The following is a 24,897-nucleotide window of genomic DNA, read 5'->3' as shown; positions in this document are numbered from 1 at the left end:
AAGTCATCCCTTTCATCACCATCTATCTGTATTAATTAAGTCTATAAAAAACTGTAAAGAAAACAGTCCTATTCTAAAAATCACTGTAGTGAATAGCCTTGTACATAAACTGTTTCACCTTGTGTAAACCGATCTTAGGATAAATTTATAGAAGTAGAATTTGGGGTCATAAAGTATATATACCTTTGTAATTTTATAATATATTGCCAGGTGGCCCTCCATTGAAACAGCTAGCAGTGTATAGGCGCACCTATTTCACTATTCCCTCACCAGTGGTAGATTCTTTTCTTTTTTTTAACTACCTGGTAAATGAAACTTGTAAATTGTAGTTTTCATTAACATTTCTCTGGAAAGTTGAGAACCATTTCCATTTCCCATTATCTATATCCTTTGTGCGTTTTTCTTTTGGGTTGTTGGGTTTTTTATTCTCTTTTTTGTATGTTGATGCTTTTTATTTCTTAAAAAAATAGTCTCTATTTTTGTAACCGGGTGCAGATATTTATTTCCAGCTTGTTACTTGTCTTTTGACCACTTAAGGTAATTTTTGACAATATTTAAATTTATTAGCTTTTTTATTTTTTAGATTTTAAGTTTTATGTCATTATTAGAAAGGCCTGAGATTCTGAACTAATTTTCTTCTTCTCTTTAAATACCTCTGTGGTTTAATTTCCCACATTAATTATTTGGTCTGTTTGGAGTTTATCATTGCATAAGGTATGAAGAATGAATTTAACTTTTTTCCTAGATGTTTACCTAGTTTTCCCAGTATATGAATTTTCTGAATTATCTACCTTTTTCCACACTGATGTGAAATGCCACCTGTTTTATAAACTAAATGCTTGCATAAACTTGGGTGTGTTTCTCATTCATTCACCAGCAGTGATGAGAGTTCCTGTTGTTCCACATCCTTGCCAGTGTTTGGTGTCGTCATTCTTTGGAAATTTGGCTTTTCTAATAGGTGTCTAGTGTTATTTCATTGTTTTGATCTGCAGTTCCCTCATGACATACAATGTGGAGCGTCTTTGCATATGCTCATTTGTCATCTATGTATCTTTGCTGAGTTCAGGTCTTGCATCCATTTCTTTAGGTTGTTTTCTGTTGAGTTTTAAAAGTTCTTTATGTATTTTGATTAAGTCTTGTGTCAGATATAAAATATCATCTTTTGCAAATTAGTTTTTTTAATGTGCTAATGAATTCTGTAGAAAATATCTAGAATATTTGTATTGATGTGATGAGATCTCTATGTTTTTAAAATAGATACAAGAAGCTTTGTAGTAATTTGCTCTGTTTTGAGGTTGGAAACTGCAGATCAGTAGCCTGATTAGAATTCACATCAGAATACCTGGTCTTATCAATGAATTTCCATAAAATCAGTCCATTTCATGATTAGCAGGGCTTCACTGGTCATACCCTGACACATTTGCAATTATTTATGTCTTCTAAACACTGGGAAACTGTTGGAATGTTAAGCTTCCTTTCAGAAATGGATGCTAGAAGTATTCCTGTAACACTTTCAGACAACCAGGGAGAAGAGATGGTTGTCATTTTGACTTGTACTGGTATGAGACTCCATCCTTTTATTTTATTTATTTATGTATTTTTGTCTTTTGTCTTTTCGGGCCGCACCTGCTGCACACAGAGGTTCCCCAGGCTAGGGGTCCAATCGCAGCTAGAGCTGCCGGCTCTAGCTCCGATTGGACCACACGCCAGAGCCACACAGCAACGCCAGATCCAAGCCACATCTGCGACCTACACCATAGCTCACAGCAACACTGGATCCTTAACCCACTGAGGAAGGCCAGTGATCAAACCCGCAACCTCATGGTTCCTAGTTGGATTTGTTTCTACTGCGCCACAACAGGAACTCCCATCCTTGTTTTTTTTTCCTCTTAATATCCATTACCACTTTAATTTTTTTTCTTGTGATGAGACTTTTAAGATCTACTCTTAGCAACTTTCAAATATACAGTATTATTAACTATAGTTACCATGATGTATATGATATCTCCACATCTTTATAACTAGAAAGTTTGTACCCTTTGATTACCTTCACCAAAATGGCAAACACCCCAACCTCCACTTCTGTCAAACACCAGTGTGAGTTTTATTTTTATTTTTTAAAGATTCCATGTATAAGTGAGATCAAATAATATTTGTCTTTCTCTGTGTTATTTCACTTAGTATAATGCCTTTAGGGTCCATCCATGTTGGTTGTAAATGGCAGGATTTTATCATTTTTAAAGGTTGAATAATGTTCCTGTGTGTGTGTGTGTGTGTGTGTGTATATCCTATTCCATTGTGTGTGTATACACACACATGCATTTTCTTTATCCATTTATCTATTTTTTTTGTCTTTTTTGTTGTTGTTGTTGCTATTTCTTGGGCCGCTCCCGCGGCATATGGAGGTTCCCAGGCTAGGGGTTGGACTGGAGCTGTAGCCACCGGCCTACGCCAGAGCCACAGCAACGCGGGATCCGAGCCTCGTCTGCAACCTACACCACAGCTCACGGCAACGCCGGATCATCAACCCACTGAGCAAGGGCAGGGACCGAACCCGCAACCTCATGGTTCCTAGTCGGATTCGTTAACCACTGCGCCACGACGGGAACTCCCATTTATCTATTGATGGACACTGGTCATTTCCGTATCTTAGCTATCGTAAATAATGCTGCAGTAAACATAGGCGTACACTTACCTTTTCTTTAGATTTTATTTTTTTATACATTTTATTGGACTATAGGTGACTTAACAATGTTGTGTTAGTTTCAGGTGTACAGCAGTGTGAATCAGCCATACATATAAATGTATATTCCATTGTTTTTCAGATCCTTGCCCCATGTGGGCTGTCACAGAATACTGCATAGATTTCCTTGAACTATATATATAGTCAGTCCTTGTTACCTATCAGTTTTGTGTATAGTAGTGTGTATATGCCAATCCCAGCCTCCCAATTCATCCTTCCCCCATTGTTTCCCCATTGGTAACCATAGTTGGCCTCTTTCTGTTTTGTAAATAAGATCTTCTGAGTCATTTTAAAAATTAGATTCCACGTATTAGTGATGTCATATGATATTTGTCTTTCTCTGACTTAATTTAGTATGAGTATGATCATCTCTGGGTCCATCCATGTTGCTGCAGATGGCATTATTTCATTCTCTTATGGCTGGATCGTAGTCCACTGTGTGTGTGTGTGTGTGTGTGTGTGTGTGTGTGTGTATGGAACACATCTTCTTTATCCATTCCTCTGTTGATGGATATTTAGGTTGCTTCCATGTCTTAGCTATCACAAGTAATGCTGCAGTGAACATTGGGTAGACCTATCTTTTTGAGTTAACAGTTTCTTTTTTTCTTTTCCATCTTTTTAGGGCTGCACCCACAGCATATGGAAGTTCCCAGACTAGGGGTCTAATCGGAGTGGTAGCTGCTGGCCTACGCCACAGCCTCAGTAATGCCAGATCTGAGCTGCGTCTATGACCTATGCCACAGCTCAGGGCAACACTGGATTCTTAACCCCCAAAGCGAGGCCAGGAGTCAAACCTGTGTCCTCCTGCATATTAGTCAGATTTGTTTCTGCTGAGCCACAGTGGGAACTCCCTTGAATTAGTATTTTCTTTTCCTTTACATAAATGCCCAGAAGTGGAATTGCTGATAATCATATAGTATTTCTATTTTTAATTTGTTTTCCATAGTGGCTGCACCAATTTTCATTCCCAGAAACTGGTATTTCCCTCCCTGGTCACTAGGGTTCCCTTTTCTCCACGTCCTTAACCGCTCTTGTTTTGTCTTTATCTCTTCGATGATAAGACATTCTGACAGGATTGAGGTGAGGTAATACCTCCTTATGGTTTTGTTTTGCTTTTTCGTGATGCTTAGTGCTCAAACCTTTTCATGTACCTGTTAGTTATCTGTACATCTTTTTTTGAAAAATTTCTATTTAAATCCTTTGCTTTATTTTTTATTTTATTTTATTTTTTTTGCTGCACCTGCAGTGTACGGAGTCCAAGGCAGGGGATTGAACCTATGCCATAGCAGTGACAACGCTGGGTCCTCAACCCTCTGAGCCACCATGGAATTCCTCTCTATTTTTTTATCAGATTGTTTTGCTGTTGCGTTTTATGTGTTCTTTATATATTTTGGTTCTTAACCCCTTTTCAGATACATGATTTGCAAATATTTTCTCCCATTCTCTAGGTTGCCTTTTCATTTTATTGATGGTTCCTCTGCTATGGTGACCTCATCAGTTTTGACCACATTAATTCAGTGGAAGAAATTGGTCTAGATTGAAGTATACATAATATTCTTTTATATAACCTTTAAAATTATGAATCACTATGTTGTATCCCTGAAACATAATATGTGTGTAACTTTTACCTTAATAAAAATATAATATAATCTGAATCTTTAGATTCTAAAGTTCTATAGCTTTATTTCAGCCATCTGGTAGTTGAAATTGTTTTAGTAAGGGTCTTTTATTTTTTTATTTTTATTATTTTTTTGTCTTTTTGAGCCACACCCAAGGCATATGAAAGTTCCCAGGGGTCGAGTTGAAGCTGCAGCTGCCAGCCTATGCCACAACCACAGCAACATAGGATCTGAGCTCATGGCAACACCAGATCCTTAATCCAGTGATCGAGGCCAGGGATTGAACCCACGTCCTCATGGATACTAGTTGGGTTTGTTACCTCTGAGCCATGATGGGAACTCCCTAGTAAGGGTCTTCTAAAAAGTAAATCAAATGTGCAGAATGAAGTGTGGATATTTAACCTATTTAATGTAAGTAGTTAGCATACCTGAGTAAAACTAGGTGAGTGGAGATGGAAAGGTTCAGGCCTACGCCATGTGGAAGCACCTGTTGTGAATGGCTAAGGAGTGGGTGACAGCCACCAAGACACTGGCGTTGTGATTGTGCTGCAGCTGCTGCTACCACTGTTACTGCCATTGCCACCATCACCACCATCAAAGCTCGTTGGCTTACCTGACCCGAGACCAGAGTGCCTTAGACCTCCTTTTTCAGAATCCTAATGTTGGTGGAGAAGGGAGGGGAGAAAGTATGGGCTCTTGTGTCATTCGGTATTTTAGAATAAAAATTTTATAGGCTTTTCTCTACCTGTGTACAAAGGATTGAATGTTTTATCTTGAATGAATTTTGAGGAAGTAAAATTTCTTTAACTGATGAAGCATATTTTAGTTTCTAAAGAAAGCATTGTATGTTTCCCTGTCAAATTGAAGTCCAGCCATTCTAGCCTGACTCTGTTAACTTTCATTTTTCTTTGTCCTGGGGAATCATGTAGAGCACAATTCCACCCTGACTCTGAATTTCATCCACCTTAGCCACTGTTGGGTTGTCAGCTTTTACTAATGTCACGTCACTGCATCTTTCTTTTGTATTGCTTTCAGTTGCCTTTTTGTTTACTACTTTTCAGTATTTGTTTAAGGATTATGTTGCCTAATATGGCTGCAGGGTTTGTGGTTATTAATTATATCAGTCTTCATATTTTGTTTCAATTATTTCATAGTAAAAAGAATTAACTAAAAAGTTGGTGATGTAGTAGTACGCTCTTCTTTTTTTAAGTTTATTTTCAAATGATTTTATTTTTTCCATTATAGCTGGTTTACAGTGATCTGTCAATTTTCTCCTGTACAGCAGGGTGACCCAGTCACACATACGTATATACATTATTTTTCTCACATTATCCTCCATCAAGCTCCATCATACGTCACTAGATATAGTTCCCAGTGCTATATAGCAGGGTCTTTGCTTATCCATTCCAAAGGCAATAGTTTGCATCTGTTAACCCCAAATTCCCAGTCCACCCTACTCCCCTCACCCCCGCAACCACAGCTCTGTTCTCCAAGTCCATGAGTTTCTTTTCTGTGGAAAGGTTCATTTGTGCCGTATATTAGATTCCAGATATAAGTGATAGCACATGGTATTTGTCTTTCTCTTTCTGACTTACTTCACTTAGTATGAGAGTCTCTAGTTTCATCTGTGTTGCTGCAAATGGCATTATTTTGTTCTTTTTTATGGTGGAGTAGTATTCCATTGTGTATACATACCACATCTTCTTAATCCATTCATCTGTCGATGGACATTTGGGGTGTTTCCATGTCTTGGCTATTGTGAATAGTGCTGCAGTGAACATGCAGGTGCATGTGCCTTTTTCAAGGAAAGTTTTGTCCGGATATATGCCCAAGAGTGGGATTGCTGGGTCATATGGTAGTTCTATGTATGGTTTTCTAAAGTACCTCTGTATGGTTTTCCATAGTGGTTGTACCAGTTTACATTCCCACCAGCAGTGTAGGAGGGTACCCTTTTCTCCACACCCTCTCCAGCATTTGTTATTTTGGGTTTATTAATGATGGCCATTCTGACTGGTGTGAGGTGGTACCTCATAGTAGTTTTGATTTGCATTTCTCTATAATCAGTGATGTTGAACATTTTTTCATGTGCTTGTTGGCCATCTGTATATCTTCTTTGGAGAAATGTCTATTCAGGTCTTTTGCCCATTTTTCCATTGGGTTGTTGGCTTTTTTGCTGTTGAGTTGTATAAGCTGTTGGTATACTTTAGTGATTAAGCCGTTGTCAGTTGCATATTTGAAACTGTTTTCTCCTATTCTGTAAGCTGGCTATTTTTTTTTTTTTTTTAATGGTTTCCTTTGCTGTGCAAAAGCTTGTCAGTTTGATTAGGTCCCATTGGTTTATTTTTGCTTTTATTTCTGTTGCCTTGGGAGGCTGACCTGAGAAAACATTTGTAAGGTTGATGTCAAAGAACGTTTTGCCTGTATTTGAATTGTTTGATGGTGTCTTGTCTTATGTTTAAGTCTTTAAGCCATTTGAGTTTATTTTTGTGCATGGTATGAGGGTGTGTAGTAGTGTGCTTTTATAATAGAGCTTTATAGTTTTTCTTACAAGGTATTTCTTTTGATTCTCTTACAATAACTTTAAGATCAGCTAGTAAGTGACTTTTTTTTTTTTTCTTTCATGGGAAGGGAAGAGCTGGAACTTGAATTTGATTCTTTGAGTAAAACATGAAGGCTCATTTTAAATATTGGGTCTGTGTAATGGTTATTTCATGGGCCCAGAAACCTTCATATTTAAGAATGTAAAGCTGTATTTGAGAGCATAAAGGTTGCTGAAGTCTGATTTCTAGATCAGTGGTTCTCACACTTTGGGTCTCCAGGACCTCTTTATACTCTTAAAAATTATTGAGGATCCCCCAAAACTTTTGTTTACATAAGTAAACCATAGATAGATAACACTATTTAGTATATTAGAAATTAAAACTGAACAATTAAATTTTTAATTAACTTAAACATAGTGATAAACCCAATGCAAATAAAGTTGCTTTTTTTCTTAATAAAAAGCAGCTATTTTTTAAAAAAGTTATTTTGAGGCATGGCATTGTTAAAGATATTTACAAGTCTTACTATAGTGTCTGTCTTACTTAAAGGAAGTCAGCTGGATTCTCATATCTGCTTCTGCACTCTCTCTGTTGCTATAGGTTCTTTTGTTTCAAGTATATAAAGGCAGTTTAGCCTCATAGAGATACATAATTGGAAAAAAGAAGTATCTTAATAGCTTTTTTCAGATAATTAGAGACTACCTTTCATATTAAACAAGACTGCACAAGTGGTAGATTCTTAGACTCTAAGAAGATTGAACCTTTTGTTGATTTCAGAGATGATCATCAGAAACACGAAAAAGTTTACGTGTTTGTAGCAATGCACAAGATGTTCATATTAGACTCTAGGTATTTATTTTAGGGCGGAATAGGCCTGCGATGATATCACTAAGCCTATTGGAAAATGGAGGCACACTCTCATTATTTTGGAGGTTCAGAGTTGTTATTTCAGATATATGTAAGAAAGGGATCTGGTGAACTACATGACTCCTCTGTTACCTGCTAGGAAGTTACCAACTTGTGTGCTTGTGGCTGCAGAGAAGAAGTAGCAGACCATCATTTTTAGACGAGAGAATTCTGAGGAAGGAAAACAAATGTGATGGTAGTAGCAGTACCTGTTGTCTAATAGGGTAGCAGAAATGCAGGGGCCTCATTTTACACATATGCACACATACACACACGATCAGGTTTTGAGGAAGATAAATGTTTTCTATAAAAAGAGATAGATGCCCACACGTACAGACTGTTATATGTAGTGATTAGAGAGGGTCATTTGATTTACTTGTAATCGAATATCCTAATTGGGGTCAGAAACGGCCGCTCACGTGTGAGTGATGGGAGCTCCATTAACACAGTGTTGTGTTCTTTTGGTCAGTCTGTAGGTGTACTGTTAGGGCCATGCAGCGACCATGGGGATAGTGAAGATGGCTGTCTTGAGAGGTAAGCATTTTTTCTTGTTTGTGCTAATTATTCATTTTGAGAATTAGAGCTCTTCACAGATTCTGGGGTGAATTTTTTAGATGAATCCATTATAATGTATATTTTAGGTGATCAATAAAAATCGAATTATATTAAATGTCCATAAATATTCAGAATGGATGCAGAGGTTCAGGCAGACATTGGTTATAACTTGGAAAACAAGAAAGAACACAACCTTCTTGTAGACGCTTAAAAACTTTCCATTGATTTGTAGAACAATTTGGGAATTTATTGATATTTTGAATATGTCTTTCACTGAGTTGATTCATAGTCTTAGAACTGTGAATAACTGGCTGCAAGATTGTAACACATTTGCATTAACAAATTGGAGTTCCTGTTGTGGCGCAGTGGTTAACGAATCCAACTAGGAACCATGAGGTTTCAGGTTCTATCCCTGGCCTTGCTCAGTGGGTTAAGGATCCGGTGTTGCCATGAGCTGTGGTGTAGATTGAAGACACGGCTTGGATCTGGTGTTGCTGTGGCTCTGGCGTAGGCCATCGGGTACAGCTCCAATTAGACCCCTAGCCTGGGAACCTTCATATTCCGCAGGTGCAGCCCTAAAAATCCAAAAACAAAACAAAACAAAAAACCCAAACCAATTAAATATGGCTGTTTTGTTCCCCTTCCAACTCCTCCTCCATGGGTCCCAGTGCGCTGGTCTTCTTGTGCATTGGTGCTTATTTCCATCCTAGGCCAGGAATAATGGAGGGGAATCCCTGAGGCAATGAATGTTTCATCCATTTTTAGTCTTCATAGATACTTGATAGAGTCCCTTTGAATAGAAGTTTTCTAGAGTGCTTTAAAGTAGGTTTTGGATGTTGTTACTCTTTTTACGATTCTTTAAGACATTTCCAAGAAGTGTTACAATTTTCTTAGGAAAGATGATTTTATATTCTAAAAACACATCAGAAATGAAATTGCAGACTAGATTGTATATACTGAGAAATCCCAAACAGCGTTACTAATTTGGTGATAGCCGTTGGCAGTGGTAAACTTGGATTAATGCCATTGTCTGTTTTAATTTCGGGTAGGAAACTTGTTCTCTGAGGTTAAGTAAATTCTTTGGAACCATGTCTCTGGAGTGTCCTCATACTTTGAAGGTCCACAGATTTCCTGCTTAACAGCAGTTCCTTGTGCTTCCTTTCGGGAGGCAGGGATGATCCTCTTCCAGCCCAGAGAATATTGGAGCTGTGGGCTGAAGATGTCAGATGATCAGTATTAACAGGCATCCCCAGAACGATGACCTCTGGATTTGGTAGACCAATAAGGATCCATTTAGTGAGGACTCAGTCTTTTTGGAGAAAGCAAATTTCCTCTTCAGCTTGTGTATAGGTTAGCAGACTTATTTTTAGATGCAGAGATTTTCTTGGTTAGGTGGATTACATTTTGCTTGTTTAACACATGTTTCTCAGATTTAGGTGATTACATCTTTTAGTCTGTTAGGATAGAATTTAACTCATCCCATCATTTTCACCCACTCCGAGCAAAGGAGGGCCTTTACTTGCCAGGGATGGTATTGTTTCTCCTGTTCAGCAAAAAATAAGCTAATTACGCATATGAGGAGATGACTTGCCACATTTAGATCAAGACTTGTCTTCTGAGTGCACACTCTTATGACAGAGTAGGAGCAGCACCTGTCTGCATCATTGTAAATTGCCACAGTGTCTTTAGGGAGGGGAACTTTGAACTGTTGTCAACAGTCAGCATCTTGATAACCTACTATGATACTAGATGCTCTGTTGATTGGTCAGATAGGTAGAGGTAACTTGTAACACCTGTTCTAGGCAGAGGTTATTTTTTATGGGGGATAAAGAGATGAATTGGTATTTTATAAAATTTCCTTTTTACATGTTACCATTGTTTTGATGGAGAAATTTAGAAATAGTAACCTTGTTTTGATTCTAATAGAAGACCATCAGATTTGAAATTTAGGACATAGCTATACCTTTAAAAAATCTTTGAAAGGAAAAAACTGTCCTGGAGTAGGGAAGAATAAAGTCATTTGGTTAAAACTAATATTTATTTTATAAAATCTCTTCCAATTTACATTCAGTTCTTTTGATTTCTCTTTATTATGGAATATACTTTCCTTTTAAAATGTTTTTCTTTTTTGCAACTGGTTGTGTAAGGGGTTAGTAAATGTTACATCATTTTTCTAAACCTGAACTAAACCTGTTGCAAATCTGAACTGATTCTGTGGATCTTTTCAGTAGTGTGTGATTTTCAGATACAGGGCTCCAAAGAATGGACATATGTCCAGTTGTCATTTTCTTCCCTCACATTGTAAATGCTTACTGTATGAAGAAGAGGAGTCTAGGTAAGAAATATGCAATGAAAGTAACCAGTTTATTCTTTTTTTTTTGTCTTTTGTAGGGCTGCACCTGCAGCATATGGAGGTTCCCAGGCTATGGGTCGAATCGGAGCTGTAGCCACCGGTCTATGCCAGAGCCACAGCGATGTGTGATCCAAGCTGTGTCTGCGACCTACACCACAGCTCACGGCAACGCCGGATCCTTAACCTGCTGAGCTATGCCAGGGATCAAACCTGCAACCTCATGGTTCCTAGTCAGATTTGTTAACCACTGCGCCACAACGGGAATTCCGTAACCAGTTTATTCTTAAAAGACTAATAACTTTACTTGATTTTTTAGGAGAGAGTATTTCCCATTTGACAGTGATAAATTGTCACACTTGATTCTGGTAAGAATTATTTTTCTCTTATGGTTCTTAAAAATTTGCTTAGGTTTAATTTGCCAGTTACTGTATCTGGCTTTTAACTCTTGGGTTGAATAGGTTTAAAGGAGATTTAAATGTAGATATTCTTAGCAAGTGTTTTATAGTTAAGCAGCAACTTGATTTGGTTACAAGAAACTTGGTTATGAAAACCATTTCCTAATTTTGGGATTGAAACTTTGTCTTCTAGTATGGCATTTTAAAACTGCAATTTTAGGAGTTCCTGTGTGGGCTCAGCAGGTTAAGGATCTGGCACTGTTACTCTAGGGACTCATATTGTTGCTGTGATATGGGTTTGATCCCTGGCCTGGGAACTTTTTTACATGCCATGGGCATGGCCAAAAAAACCAAAAAACCTGTGTATTCGAAGATAGCCCCCTCCACCTGTGGCATGCAGGAGTTCCCAGGCAAGGGATGAGTATCCACGCCATAGCAGCAAACTGAGTCATGGCAGTGACTCCAGATCCTTAACCCACTAGGCCACCAGGGAACTCTGAAAAAATAGTGTGCAGGGTGGGAGTGGGACAGTTGACTGTATAGGCACAGTAAAGTCATGGAGATGACGCGAGGGTACATCCTGATTGTCTTTAAGCGGGGTGTGGAGAGCTTCTTGGTTGTGAAATGTATTTTTTATTTTAAAATGTATTCTTTATTTTAAAATGCAGGATTCTAATAGCAAGATATGTGATTTGAATGCCAACACTGAATCAGAAGTGCCAGGAGATCAAAGTGTTGGTGTTCAAGGGGAAGCATCATATGTCCAAATTCCACATTTAGATCTGAAGAATGTTTCTGATGGTGATAAATGGGAAGGTAATTTTACCCACACACATTATTTTCCTGATAACGTTATTTGTAACTGAAATTAAACAAAGCAGTCATGAGATTACTGCCCTTTTCTGAGCAACCTTATTCATTTTTATTTGATTTATATAAGAGTGAGTGACTGTTTCTACTCACATGCACTAGTGAAATTATGGAGCAGCTATCTCGTTTGAACTAGAAGTTCTTATCTGATCCATTAGCTTTGAAGGTAAATGTTAAAACTGATAAAGAAAATAAAATCAAAGATAGGCTTTTGTTAACTGTTAAACCAGGTGCTATTTCCCAGACTTTGAAAGTCCAGTATGTTAGGCCTTGGGGAATCTCACCACCTTAAACAGAAGGCATCCATATACATTTAAAGAAATACTATCGTCAAGGGTTATTTGTAAGCAAATACTGTACCATATCCCTCTGTCTCTCTGGTTATGGTTATGAAAGTATGGGAGCAGACTCCTAAGAAGTTTTACGAAGGAGAGAAATTTGAATTTGAATTAAAAAAGGCAAGCTACATGAGTGTATGTATTTGTCAAAATTCAGCAAACTGAATTTAAAACTTGTATTTCATTGTATATAAGTTTTTTTTTAATGAAAAGAAGCAAAACAATAAATAATGAACTATAGTGAATGTTTTGCATGCAGAATTGTTTATGGGGAAGTGTACAGATATCTACAATTCGTTTTGAAATCCATGAAAAAATGAGATAGTTCATGGAATGGAGATGTTGTAAAGCAAGTACAGGAACATGTAAATGGTAGAATCTAGGTGATTGGTATATGGATGTCCACTGTAAAATTCTCTCAACTTTGCTATGTATTTGTAAATTTTCAAATAAAGTGTTGTGAGTAGGGAGTGGAAGCAAGCAGCAGATTTGGATCTGGGGGCCTCTGGATCATATACCTTCCTGTGTAAAGGCACAAGGAGATTACTCAGAAATCTTAAAGTTGCATATTTGTTCTTGGATGAAGACCCCTTGGTTACCTCACATTTGCCAAATTAGTTGATGACATACAAGAGGAATTGCAGTGCCAATACCAAGGACTCCTCTTGCCACCTCAGATCTGCTCACCTGATCACAGTTAAAAGCCTCAAATAAGTCATTGTGCTAATCTGTTGCTCTCTCTCTACCCCACCCCACCCCACCCCTTTTTGGTCTAGATGTTTGGCATGCCCAGTAGCATATTGTGTGTCTTAACTCAAGCTAAATCAGGAAGGTGTCTTCCATTTACTTTGTTCTGGGTTATTCAGTTATTCAGGATGTTTGGAATTTATGAAGATGCTCCCTAGAGTTAGGGGGTATGTTAGCATTCTGGTGGCAGTGAAGATCAATTGTCCCTTTTAGTTATTTATCCTGGCATAGTCACTGAAAAGGAGTGGTGGTCAACAGAGCATCCTTTGAGCTGCAGTAGGAAAGTGGTCTCAGAAAGATGAAGCTGGGATTCTGACAGAGGACTTAACGCTGCTGCTGCTTGGAGGATGCAGATAAGTAACCCTTCACAGTCTTTGGTCTGAGGGTCCTGATCTTAGGTCTTAAGCATAGAAGACCAATTGTTTTCCATTATCTGAGGAGATAGGACATTTCATTCTCTGTCCAGCTTCAGCTTTCTGGAGGCTTCCCCGAAGAGAACCTGATGCTGGGCTCTCTTTTGTTGCCTTGTCAGAATCCTCTCTCTACAGCTTGTGGTAGGTAGGGAAAGGAGGTAGCTCTGGGCTCCTGTTCCCCAATTTTCAGTGCCTGAGATGCCCTGTTAGCTATCTGGTTCAACAGCTGTGACAAGTCCATGTTCACCTGTGGCCCCTGCAGGAATAGTGTGACTTTCTGAGAACAGTAGACAGCTGAGTGGACTTCTCAGCTGTGACCCCTGCATGTGTTTGGAAGAGTGGGTGTTAGCGGACCATGTTGTTCTTCCCAACTTTGCCCACAATACAGAGATTGATTTTCTACAGCTGGGAGTTAGGATATTCTAAATTGTAGTCTTCCTTAAGAGACCAGATTACGTTAGATCCTGTGTACCCTAGAATCAGAGATATACCCTGTTGGAAGTGACTCTTAATAGAGAAGTAGGGTGACCCTACATAGAGGCCCACCTCAGTTTTCCTAAGTGTGTGGGTTTTGGTTTTTTGTATTGTTCAGAGTATACTGAGCAGAATGCATTTGCCAAGCAGGCAGCACATGTCTGCCACCAATATGCATCTGTAGCAGCCGTCCAGAAGTCTTGGTTATTTATAGAAGTGACCAGCATCTTTACTTCACATTCTGTCCTGCTGACTCTTGAATGAAATACAGTAGAATCTTTTCAAAGAGCAAACTAATGGGAATAGTTTTCTATCAAATCATTTATACTGAAAAGCTTCAAAAGTGCCTGATTAAGTTTCCATTTCTTCAGTTTTATGTTTGAGTTTTAATAGAACAGCACTACTTTGATTTTTTTGCCTTGCTTGCTGAAATGGAAATGTATGTTTGTGTTTGTTTTTAAAGTTTGGTTAGTAGTAATTTCTTCGAATAAACTTTCTGAGCAGAATGCCTAACTGGTTTTAGGGAAATGTTTTTGGTATCTTTGGCTTTGTGTTAGTTATGTGTATGGTTTGTTCTGACTGTGCTGTGTGTTCACTTTAGTATTTTTTGCCATTTTTTCCATTTTATTAGCGTCATGCCCTATCACTTTTCCCCTCATTGATTTCAAAACAATGCATCTGCAGAGAGATGGGGAGGGTAAGTATGGTTCACCATAGTTTAGCTTTTTTGCCTTGTTATGGTTCACTTTGTTTGCCTTTTTATTAGCCCTTCTCCTGCTCTCCCCATATATTAGGAAAATTGTTCTGGGCTAAAAATGATACCCAGAAAATACTGTTTTTGTTAGTTCCCTCTTTTCTTAAAACAGGAAATTTCTTGTAAAATGTTCATTACCAGTTACTTATTTGCTGGGAAGCAGGTACAAGGGTTGCTTTGAAAGTCACTTTATGCTGGGTTTATTGTGGGATTGCACACTTTTTACCCTATTTTTAGTTATCAGATTGATCTAGGCTTTAAAAACTAATTTATGTTCTCAGTACCCTGGAAAAAATGTAATGCTTTAAATTGCTAATGCGTAGAGTTAAAATACATTTCCAAAGTAGCAGTCCTTAGCTATTGTGAAGAAAAAGAAAAGACACTTAATTTTTGACACTGTCAAGCCATTTTTGCTTCCTGAAATATTTAACTCATTTTTGCTGTTGTTAAAAGCTTATAGCATCAAAATTTTACACCGTACTTTATAAAAGTTAATGTGTAGATGGAAATGTCCCATCTTCCCCCCACCCCTAATCTAGTGATAACTGAAGATAATTTTGTATTTGGCATATATTTGTGAATTGTGTGTTTATCTGTTTGTGTTCTGTATGTAATCAAACCTTATTTGTGCAAAAAACATCAAATAGCTCAACATGGCCTTGCTTCATTGGAGAACATACAAGATAACTCCAATAAAATAAATATGCCTAAGAAGGAGAAGGAGTAACACTATTAAATTTTTGTTTTGGTAAAACTGTTGGGTGTTTGATTATTAAAATATATATCATACACAGGAATCTTGTAACAGAAAGTAACCGCCAGGGCTTAATGTTAGAGGTCAGGTACTGTCAGATGAATAAGCTGGTTGTTTGAAAACGCTGGAATTCTTTTGGAGTCCATGAGCTCCGTTTGGTGAGTATTCTGAATAGCATGGGGAGTAGCTTCTACTTCTTAACTTAGCCACTTGACATTAAGGGATACTTTATTCACCTGGTAGCATTTGGCTCGGTCAGATTCCTAACTAAGGACTGTTAAGTGTTTACCGTTTCTAAATGAAGGCTTTGTCCTACTTGAAAAATAATGTTTAATATAATTTTAAAGAGCTTGACAGTGTGCCTTCTTGCATTGTGACTGGGTTCAGAAATGTAAGGTATAAATCCTTATGTGAAATTAGAACTCTGGGCTAAGAAATGAAGCTCAGAAAATTTTAAACTATAGGAGGTTCTATGAAGACCTTAGTATCCCATAAATATTATATGAACTACTACATAAGATTTAAAGGACATATAGCTGCTGTAGTGTGGCTTTTTTCTCCCATTTGGAACCAGGAGACCCATGGTACTATTCTTTGTGTTTGTTTTGCAGAGCCGTTTCCTGCTTTTAAGTCTTGGCAGGAAGACTCTGAGTCTGGAGAAGCTCAGCTCTCTCCACAAGCTGGAAGAATGAATCATCACCCCCTGGAAGAGGACTGTCCTCCAGTATTATCACACCGTAGTTTAGATTTTGGGCAGAGCCAGCGTTTCCTACATGATCCAGAAATGTTGGATTCCTCATCTAAAGCACTTTCTTTTGCTAGGTATATGATTTTTATGTTCTTATGAGAAGTGGATCCTATTAGATACTCAGCTCCTTTGAGAGATTTTAATTCTCCAGACCGACGGTTGACAGCTTTCTTCCCTATTTTATGAGGCATGCTATTGTAATTTTTTTTATGTTGGGTGCCCCTAAGTTCTGAGTTCCTTGAGGTGTTTGGGGTTTGCTCTTTAATAGACACTTCTTCATGGTGTATTTTTTCATTCATGACTGAAATACAGAACTCTGGAAGGGAAGTGGCAAATGGAGCTCACCAATCCCAAATGTTTTCTTGTCAAAACTTTGAATTAAATTGATTCTGAATGTTAAAATCTTTCCTTTGCAGTTTGAACACCAAAAGAGCTGTGAGCTGCTAGGTGTCTTTGTTTCTTTTCTGCCTTTGCCCAAACAACTTTTGAATGATTCCCAGTTGTTTTCATCACTGCTTTATGTTAGCTGATTCTATGGTCTTTAACACTATATTTTAAGTTTCTTTTTAATACTTGTCCTTTAGTGTTAGGGACTTAATTTCACTTTAAAGATAAACTTGTTGGTAATAAGATATCAAGGTAATAAGAAAGATGCTGTTGATAGCTTGAAAATGTAACTAACAGTATTTGCCTCTCATTTTAATTCAGGATTCGAAGATCATCCTTCAGTTCTAAAGATGATAAAAGAGAAGACAGAACACCCTATCAATTAGTCAAGAAACTTCAGAAAAAAATCAGACAATTTGAGGAACAGTTTGAAAGGGAAAGAAATAGCAAGGTAAGTTTGTAGCATTGCCTATTTTTGAGGTATGCAGATCTGTTGGAACTCAGAGGACATTCCTTGGAGAAGGCTAGTCCATCTCTTTCCTGGGAGAGAGAATTAATTGAAGCTGCCTAGAGAAATAGTGATTATGTAGATCCTTAGTCTTCTAATTCCAGACCAGTATTCTTTCCATTGCACCACTGCATCTTTATATCTCCATTGGCAAAACAGCTTGTAGAATTCTTAAAGAAATACTTTACATTGACAGACCACATTAACGCTGTTTCTGCTCCCTCAAAACCTGCAAGTACCCAGGGAGGTGGAGGTATGAGATATTTAATAATTAGTACACATAAAGTGGAAAAAGCCCTGTGCTTGGAGTCAAGAAGACCCATATTCAGATCTGGCTTCTGCCAGCTGCTTAGACCCTCCTTGGAGAGAGCTTTACTTAATATCTTAAGATGAAATAAGGATTGAGTGAAATCTCTGCTGTGGGAACTGTGAAGTACTATTTGGGCATAAATTAAAATAACCATTGCTTGACCACAAAGGTTTAAATGATTGTTTCTTTTTTTAGAGTTTTATATGTTAATTTTATTAAAGTGTTAACACATCTCTTAATATTATATTATCTTTGTGAATGAACAGTGTCAGTCTCTGAGCAAATTTATAGTCATGGAGTTGTTTTAGGTGGGATTATCTGAGAAGCATTCTGAGACAGAGATATCAGTGTCTGTGATTTCTAAGGAAGCATTTAGGGAGAGGAGCAGCTGTAAGGAGTGAGGCCAGCAGGGTTGAGTAGAGGAGAAAGTCAGTCTATGATGCATTTGCATTTGAGGCCTCAGCCTGATTCTACAGCGTCTCAAGCTAGGTTGACCATTTAGGATTGACCTGAATTGAGACGAGGGGGCCAGACTTCTTAAAATCTCACATCAACCAGTTATAGATGGGGGCTGCTCCAGGGAAGGGGATGTAACCATGGGCCAGGCGGCTCCTTTGGGCAAAGGCAGTTCCCAGAGGGACTTAGTGCAGTCTGCAGCTAAAATCTTGGAACCTAAGAGGGTAGGGATTGATGAATACCTAATCAGTAATTCTGTATTCTTAAATTTTTCAGCCCTCCTACAGTGATATTGCAGCCAATCCAAAGGTATTAAAATGGATGACAGAGCTTACCAAGCTGCGGAAGCAAATTAAAGGTATAAAATGTGCAATTTTTCTAAAAGTTCTCTTACTCTTCTTTGAATTATGGTCAGATTTGCAATACTATATTGTACTCTTCCGAATGTATTTCCTGTGTTTTTATTAATAGTGGTCTTGAAGAGTACCCTATATTATATATTCATAGGTGATACTGTATTGTGAAACTCGTATGAAATACATTTCAAATATTAGGCAGCTGTGGGTCTTGGTAGGTGTATGAATTTTTGGTGGATATTTTATCTAAGACTATCTAATCATAACCATTTATACTACAAAGACTAAATTGTAAGTTGTCTTGAATTAAAAACTAGGTCTTACATTACTGGGTGTCTGCCTAGTACAGCAGCTACTAAGTTACATTTACTTTGTGGGTTTTTAGTAAACATGCTTTTTGATAATTGTTAATACTTTAAAATTTTATTTTAATCTGTACCAAGTATGGTCTTATAATCTAGAGCATCACATTTTGGTTCATTCGAGTTTATTCAACAAAATTTTAGTGTCTTTAAGTACCAAGTACTAGAAGACATCTGAGATTGTAGCAGTGAACAACACAGACAGGGTCTCTCTTGTCATTGGTTTTACATTCCTGTGGTTTAAATAAGTTTTCCTACTTCTTCTCCTACCCCTAATTTCCTCCTATAATTCTGTTAAAAGTGTCCCCATTTAATGCCAGTTTCCAACCATCAGTGAAAATCATTACCTTGAAAGCTTTACTAATGAATATCATTAAATTATTAGCCTTCTAATTTCCCAGTTTTTCCCCCACTCTTACTGTCCTACAGTGCATTACCTGCATAGCAGCCAGAATTATTTTTTATAAGAACTATGTTACTATCTTTTTCGTAGCTCTTCTGTGAGCTTCCCTTTGCAAATCAAGTCCAAACACCTTACTGTGGCTTTCAAGGCCTTTTATACTCTGCCCTTTTCCCATTTTATCACTTTTCCGCTTTCATTTCTCAGTTTTCTATTCCTCAAGTATGTCATAGTTTAGGGACCTTGCCTTGGCTATTGCCTCAACTGGAAGGAAATGCTCTTCCTTTAAATCTTCTGTGCTAGTTTGGCTCCTTTTTATTCCATGTTCAACTAGTATGTCACCATCTCAGAAAGGCCTCCTTTGTCAATTCCATCCAAATTAGTTGCTTTTCTGAAAAGCATACTTCATTAACACTGTTACATCATTCAATTTTATCTCCTTCCCCACCCCTTTCTTCTTGCTTTTTAGGGCTGCACCTGCAGCATATGGCAGTTCCCAGGCTCGAGGTTGAATGGGAGCTGCAGCTGCCAGCCTTCAGCATAGTCACAGCAACGCAGGATCCAAGCCACTTCTGTGACCGACACCACAGCTCACGGCAGCGCTGGATCCTTAACCCAGTGAGTGAGGCCAGGGATCAAACCTGTGTCCTCCAGGGTACTAGTTGGGTTTGTAACCCATTGAGCCACAACATGATCTCCCTGTTTTATTGTCATTATAGCACTTAGCATTGGGTTGAAATTATTTTGTTTATGAAACTGATTACTTAGTTTGTATTTTTACTTCTTAAATATATGTTCCATATCAGGGACCATAGTTCTGTATACTCATCAGAGAATCTTACTTTAGTAGGATTTCTATGAATACTGGTTGAAAGAAAACCCATATAGTTCTCTGGCTTTGTATATAATTGAAATATTTCATGTGACCTTGAAATCCCTGAGCCTGCATGTTGTTGCATCTCTTTTGAACTAGTTGCATTTTACCTAAAATAAATATTACTGATCTATCCTCTTGGTTCTGAACTGTAGATGCAAAACACAAAAGCTCTGATGGAGAATTTGTACCTCAGACACGTCCACGTAGTAATACTCTTCCAAAAAGCTTTGGCTCTTCTCTAGACCATGAAGATGAAGAGAATGAAGATGAAGCCAGGGTTATTCAGAAGGAGAAGAAGCCTTCTAAGGAAGCAACACTTGAACTTATTTTGAAAAGACTGAAGGAAAAACGTGTCGAGAGGTGTCTTCCAGAAGATATCAAAGTAATCTTGAGCTATGGTTTTTTTTGCCCAGGCTAGCTTTTAGAATCCCTGAAATAAAATAATTATGATAGTGGCATAAAGATGTCTAGGTTATCTACTGGCCTGAGTCCACTCTCCAAGTTTGCAGATATAGAAGCATGTTTTTATCTGCACAGTAGAAGTGCCTGAGTCACAATAATAAAACTAAAGCAACTAGATTGTGATCTGTTCATTTATTTTGGAGGTAGTTAACAAGATGAGTGTGTTAAGAGTGTGAAACATACCTAAGTTTGTATCTTAATAGTTCTGTGTGTTGAGTTCTTAGCTTATGCCCGTTCTTAACTGGTTATATTTTGTACATTCTGCCACTGAATCCCTTCAATAGCCGTATGATTGAGATTGTGTCCATTAAAGTCCTAAAACAGTGTGGTTATGAGGATTAATTGAATGAGGCCTTTGTTTGGTTTGGTTTAAGAAATATTACTCAGAAAAGCCTGTGCCTGTGGCGTCCTGGCCAAAGCACTTGGCAACCAAGATCATTTATCAGATGAAATTTTCTGGGAGAGTCCAGAGGTGGATGATCTCAAGTGAGCTTTTGTCCAAGCAATGATGAATCCTGATGTGCAGTCCTATCTTGACAACAGAGTACATCTCAAGATTTCAGTATTGGAGTTTTTCCTCCCTTCAAAGAGAGCTGGATCAGAAACTTTAATCTCTCCTCTCCCCTATTTTTCTTGTTACTGGTTTTATGTTATACCAGCTTCCTCTCCTTCCTGTCCCCTTTCCATAATTGATTTTGATTGGATTAACTATATTCAGATTCATTCTCCATGTTTAAGGTTCAAGCTTGAGTTCATATCACAGTGTTTTACAGTCTATACCCAGCTGTCCCCTGCTGGACTTACATAATCTAAAAATGTTTGTTATAGGAAGATAGTATCCACTGAATTTTTTTTTTTACCCTGATTTTCTTTGTGTGTGTGTGTGTGTGTGTGTGTGGTAAGGGCTTTTAATAGAGATAGGGCATTGTATCAGATGAAAACAGTGATGTGTACATTCAGCTTCTTAGTTATAATCTCTTCATGTTATAAGCTTCGGAATCAGATGTACAAATCCCAGATCCATCACTAATTGTTTATAGTTATGTTACCTTGGGAAAGTGACTTAATCTCTTTGAGTTTTAACATGCTCGTCTATGAAATGATTTGTTATGAGTATTAAATAACACACTAACTAGAATGACCAGCACAGAACTTGGCATATGATAAGCATATAACAGATACTGTTTTTACATGATTTTGCATATTTCCTCATGACTGTGTATTCTACATTATGACTTAAGAAGGCAGAACAAGGGCAGTAGTCACAATTTCAGTTTATCTCAGATTTTCATTCTGATGACAAAACAGGGTAGTTTTAACTGGTCTTGGGAATAAGTGGAGAGTTTATTTGGGTTAAAGTATATTATGTGAAACATTGATTTATTTGGGATGTTAAAAGGTCATGCTGTAGGAATTTCCCATTGTAGCTCATTGGTAACAAACCCAACTAGTATCCCTGAGGACACAGGTTGGCTCCCTGGCCTCGCTCTGTGAGCTGTGGTGTAGGTCTCAGACATGGCTCAGATCCTGTTTTGCTGTGGCTGTGGCATAGGCCGGCAGTGGTAGCTCCAGTCTGACCCCTAGCCAGGTAACTTCCATATGCTGCAGGTGCGACCCTTAAAAGCAAAAACAAAAACAAAAGCTGTGGTGTAGAACAAAAGGGTTATGGCAAATTAGGGATTTCTGCCTACTACCATTAGCGTAGTGAAAGATGTGAGAGGAGTATCTTATTTTCAGTATATAGAAAGTGCCAGATAAAGGGAAACTGAGGTCATAGAGTAGAAGTCTAGAGTCACAAATTGATATTGTTGAGCTTTTTTTCAGGATCTTTCCACTGTACTTCTGCCAGGTTTTCTTAATAGTTTAGGAGAAGTACCAGGTTATAAGAACTATACTCTGTATGCATGTATTTTGTGTGCATATGCACACATAAAATGATAGTTATAATACTAATAAAAGATTATGTGCAAAATTAAATAAAGCAATAGGCATGTATGTTGCTTATTGTATGCTGAGTAGGCACTGCTGAAATGCTTTTAGAGCGTATTAAGTCATTTAGTCCTCATTAGATCTTTGTCAGAAAGGTAAAGTATCCCTGTTTTAAAGATTAGGATGTTGAACAAAAAGAGGATAAGAAACTTACCCAAGGTCACTAATCTCTAGTATTCATAACTTATTAAGATAAAGTACAAATCAAACCACCAAAGGGGGTTGGTACCTAGTTACTTGAAGACCAGACTGAAAAATGTTGCCTGCAACTCCATAAGCAAAAGATGCATTCTTAAGCTAGAGTGATAATGGGCTGCCCTTTCAACCTAATTATTTACCTTGTGGGGGTGAAGAGAATGATGCTGCTAATGGGAGGGTTTTGTTTTGTTTTGTTGTGTTTGTTTTTTATTCTAGAAAATGACAAAAGATCATTTGGTAGAAGAGAAAACTTCTCTCCAGAAAAGTCTTCTTTATTATGAAAGTCAACATGGAAGGCCGGTAATGTCTCTCTTGCTAAAAAGATTTGATTTTCTCTCTTAAAGAACATGAATCACTTTTGCGGCCCACATCAAAGAGCATTGTTTCCTACATTTGGGAGATTGCCTACTTATCTTAAAATAACTTTAAAAATTAGAGGGAAAGTCATATTGCTTCATGCTTTAGAAATTTTAGATGTCCATTTTTCTTGCTTCAGGTGACCAGGGAAGAAAGGCACATTGTTAAACCTCTCTATGATAGATACAGACTTGTAAAACAGATGCTGACAAGAGCTAGCATCACTCCTGTCCTTGTAAGTAAAACATGCGAGTATTTCTCTAGTTCATTTTACCAAGACCTACTCTTTAAAATAAGTTGTTATGGTGGTATATTGGAGAAATACACATCCCAGAGCTGTTTAAGTAAGGTGAGGCTACTGCTTTTAAAAGGGTAGAAAATTAGGAGTTCTCTTGTGGCACAGTGGGTTAAGGATCTGGCATTGTCACTGAAGTGGCTTAGGTCACAGCTGTGGCTCAGGTTCAGTCCCTGGCATGGGAACTTCCCACGTGCCACAAGTACAACAACAACAACAAAAGGAATAGAAGATTAGTAAGTGCCTACTACTATCTCCCAGGACTTTTATAAGCATTTTTGTCTGTATGATTTAAGTCCTCACAAGTTAAGTCACAATGGGTAGAAGGTGGCCTCATTTCACAGATGATGAAACTGAGACTCAGGAGTGATGTGCCCAGGGTCACTTACTTGTAGAATTAAAAACTCATGTTTCAGACCCACGCCTATTTCTTTCCATTTAAACTCATGCCTTTCAGAATACATCAGTTTTGTGATGGCCGTCATGATGATGATCAGTTAATTGCATGATTTTTTTAAAGTTCATCTTTTTAAAAAAAGTCTATTAAAATAATACTTAGGGAGTTCCTGTCATGGCTCAGCGGCAATGACCCCAACTAGTATCTGCAAGGATACAGGTTGATCCCTGGCCTCACTCAGTGGGTTAAGGATCTGGCGTTGCTGTGATGTGTGGTGTAGTTTACAGATGTGGCTTAGATCCCGCATTGCTATGGCTGTGGCCTAGGTCGGCTGCTACAGCTCTGATTCGACCCCTAGCCTAGGAACTTCCATATGCCATAGGTATGTGCATTTCTTGAGAAAAATGAAAACTCTGATACTTAGGTACATGGTAAATGCTATCCCCAAATTAACTGTTAGGTACTGTAGCTCTAGATTGCTCTCAGGCTCATAGAAAAGAGCATGTAGCCCATTCTGCATCATCTCCTAGGAATTGATTCTCTGGAGCTTATGGTTTGCTTACGCTTACAGGCTGCTTTTATGTTGATGGTTTCTTGGATAGTGGTTCCCTTTAGACTTTGACTGTCTGACTACTCATTATTAGAAGGTTTACAATGGCCTTCTATGTGCTTTTTATTTAGCCCTTATATTAACATTAAATATAATCAATTTTCTTTGAACAATGAATCTTTTATTATAGATTATACTCCTTTCATACATAACAGTTTATTTAACACAGATTTTTATCTTCTGACTACAAGGTATTTTTGTATGTCACTGGCATTTTCATAATTTGGTATGGTTTAAGTAGTCTTTGAATTTCTTTTTTTCTTTTTTGGCCGCACCTGCGGCATATGGAAGTTCCTGGGCCGGGGATTGAATTTGAGCCTCACCTGTGACTTATGCCATAGCTGTGGCAATGCCAGATCTTAACCCACTGCACTGGGCCAGGGATCAAACCCACACTACTGCAGAGACAATGCCAGATCCTTAACTAACTGCACCACAGCAGAAACTCCATCTTTGAGTTTCTTTATGAAAATCAGTTTAGAATTTGGAATTCTAAAACCTTTGGAAGGTTTGTTTTTAAAAACAGTCTGTTGGAAGCATTTCTAGAACCTACAGAATTCTAAATATGACTATCATAAAGAGAATTTAGAGTCTAAAAGTTAATGGGAGTTCCCTTGTGGCACAGCAGGATAAGAATCCACTGTTGTCACTGCAGCGGCTCAAGTCACTGGGGTGGCACAGGTTCAGTCCCTAACCTGAGAACTTCTACATACATCGGATGCAG

General features: G+C 37.9%; 1 protein-coding gene across 9 annotated transcripts in view; it reads left to right on the top strand.

Moving 5' to 3' along the window:
• Window positions 1-24,897, top strand: part of FAM13B (family with sequence similarity 13 member B) — a 94,120-nt gene that overhangs the window by 63,317 nt on the left and 5,906 nt on the right. For 5 of the 9 annotated variants that reach the window (XM_047778707.1, XM_047778701.1, XM_047778705.1 and 2 more), the window contains 10 exons: window positions 8,278-8,342; window positions 11,033-11,081; window positions 11,780-11,927; window positions 14,585-14,650; window positions 16,073-16,283; window positions 16,918-17,047; window positions 18,147-18,228; window positions 20,018-20,247; window positions 22,731-22,814; window positions 23,011-23,106. In XM_047778707.1, coding sequence (XP_047634663.1) covers window positions 8,278-8,342; window positions 11,033-11,081; window positions 11,780-11,927; window positions 14,585-14,650; window positions 16,073-16,283; window positions 16,918-17,047; window positions 18,147-18,228; window positions 20,018-20,247; window positions 22,731-22,814; window positions 23,011-23,106 — 1,161 coding nt within the window. The remainder of the gene's footprint in view (window positions 1-8,277; window positions 8,343-11,032; window positions 11,082-11,779; window positions 11,928-14,584; window positions 14,651-16,072; window positions 16,284-16,917; window positions 17,048-18,146; window positions 18,229-20,017; window positions 20,248-22,730; window positions 22,815-23,010; window positions 23,107-24,897) is intronic. The other 4 variants (XM_047778706.1, XM_047778704.1, XM_047778700.1 and 1 more) reach the window with 2 other exon arrangements.

This window comes from Phacochoerus africanus, chromosome 4 (genome assembly GCF_016906955.1).
Source record: "Phacochoerus africanus isolate WHEZ1 chromosome 4, ROS_Pafr_v1, whole genome shotgun sequence".
Classification (NCBI taxonomy): Eukaryota; Metazoa; Chordata; class Mammalia; order Artiodactyla; family Suidae; genus Phacochoerus; species Phacochoerus africanus.
Note: the sequence above shows the minus strand (reverse complement) of the source record. Positions and strands in the feature narration are given on the sequence as shown.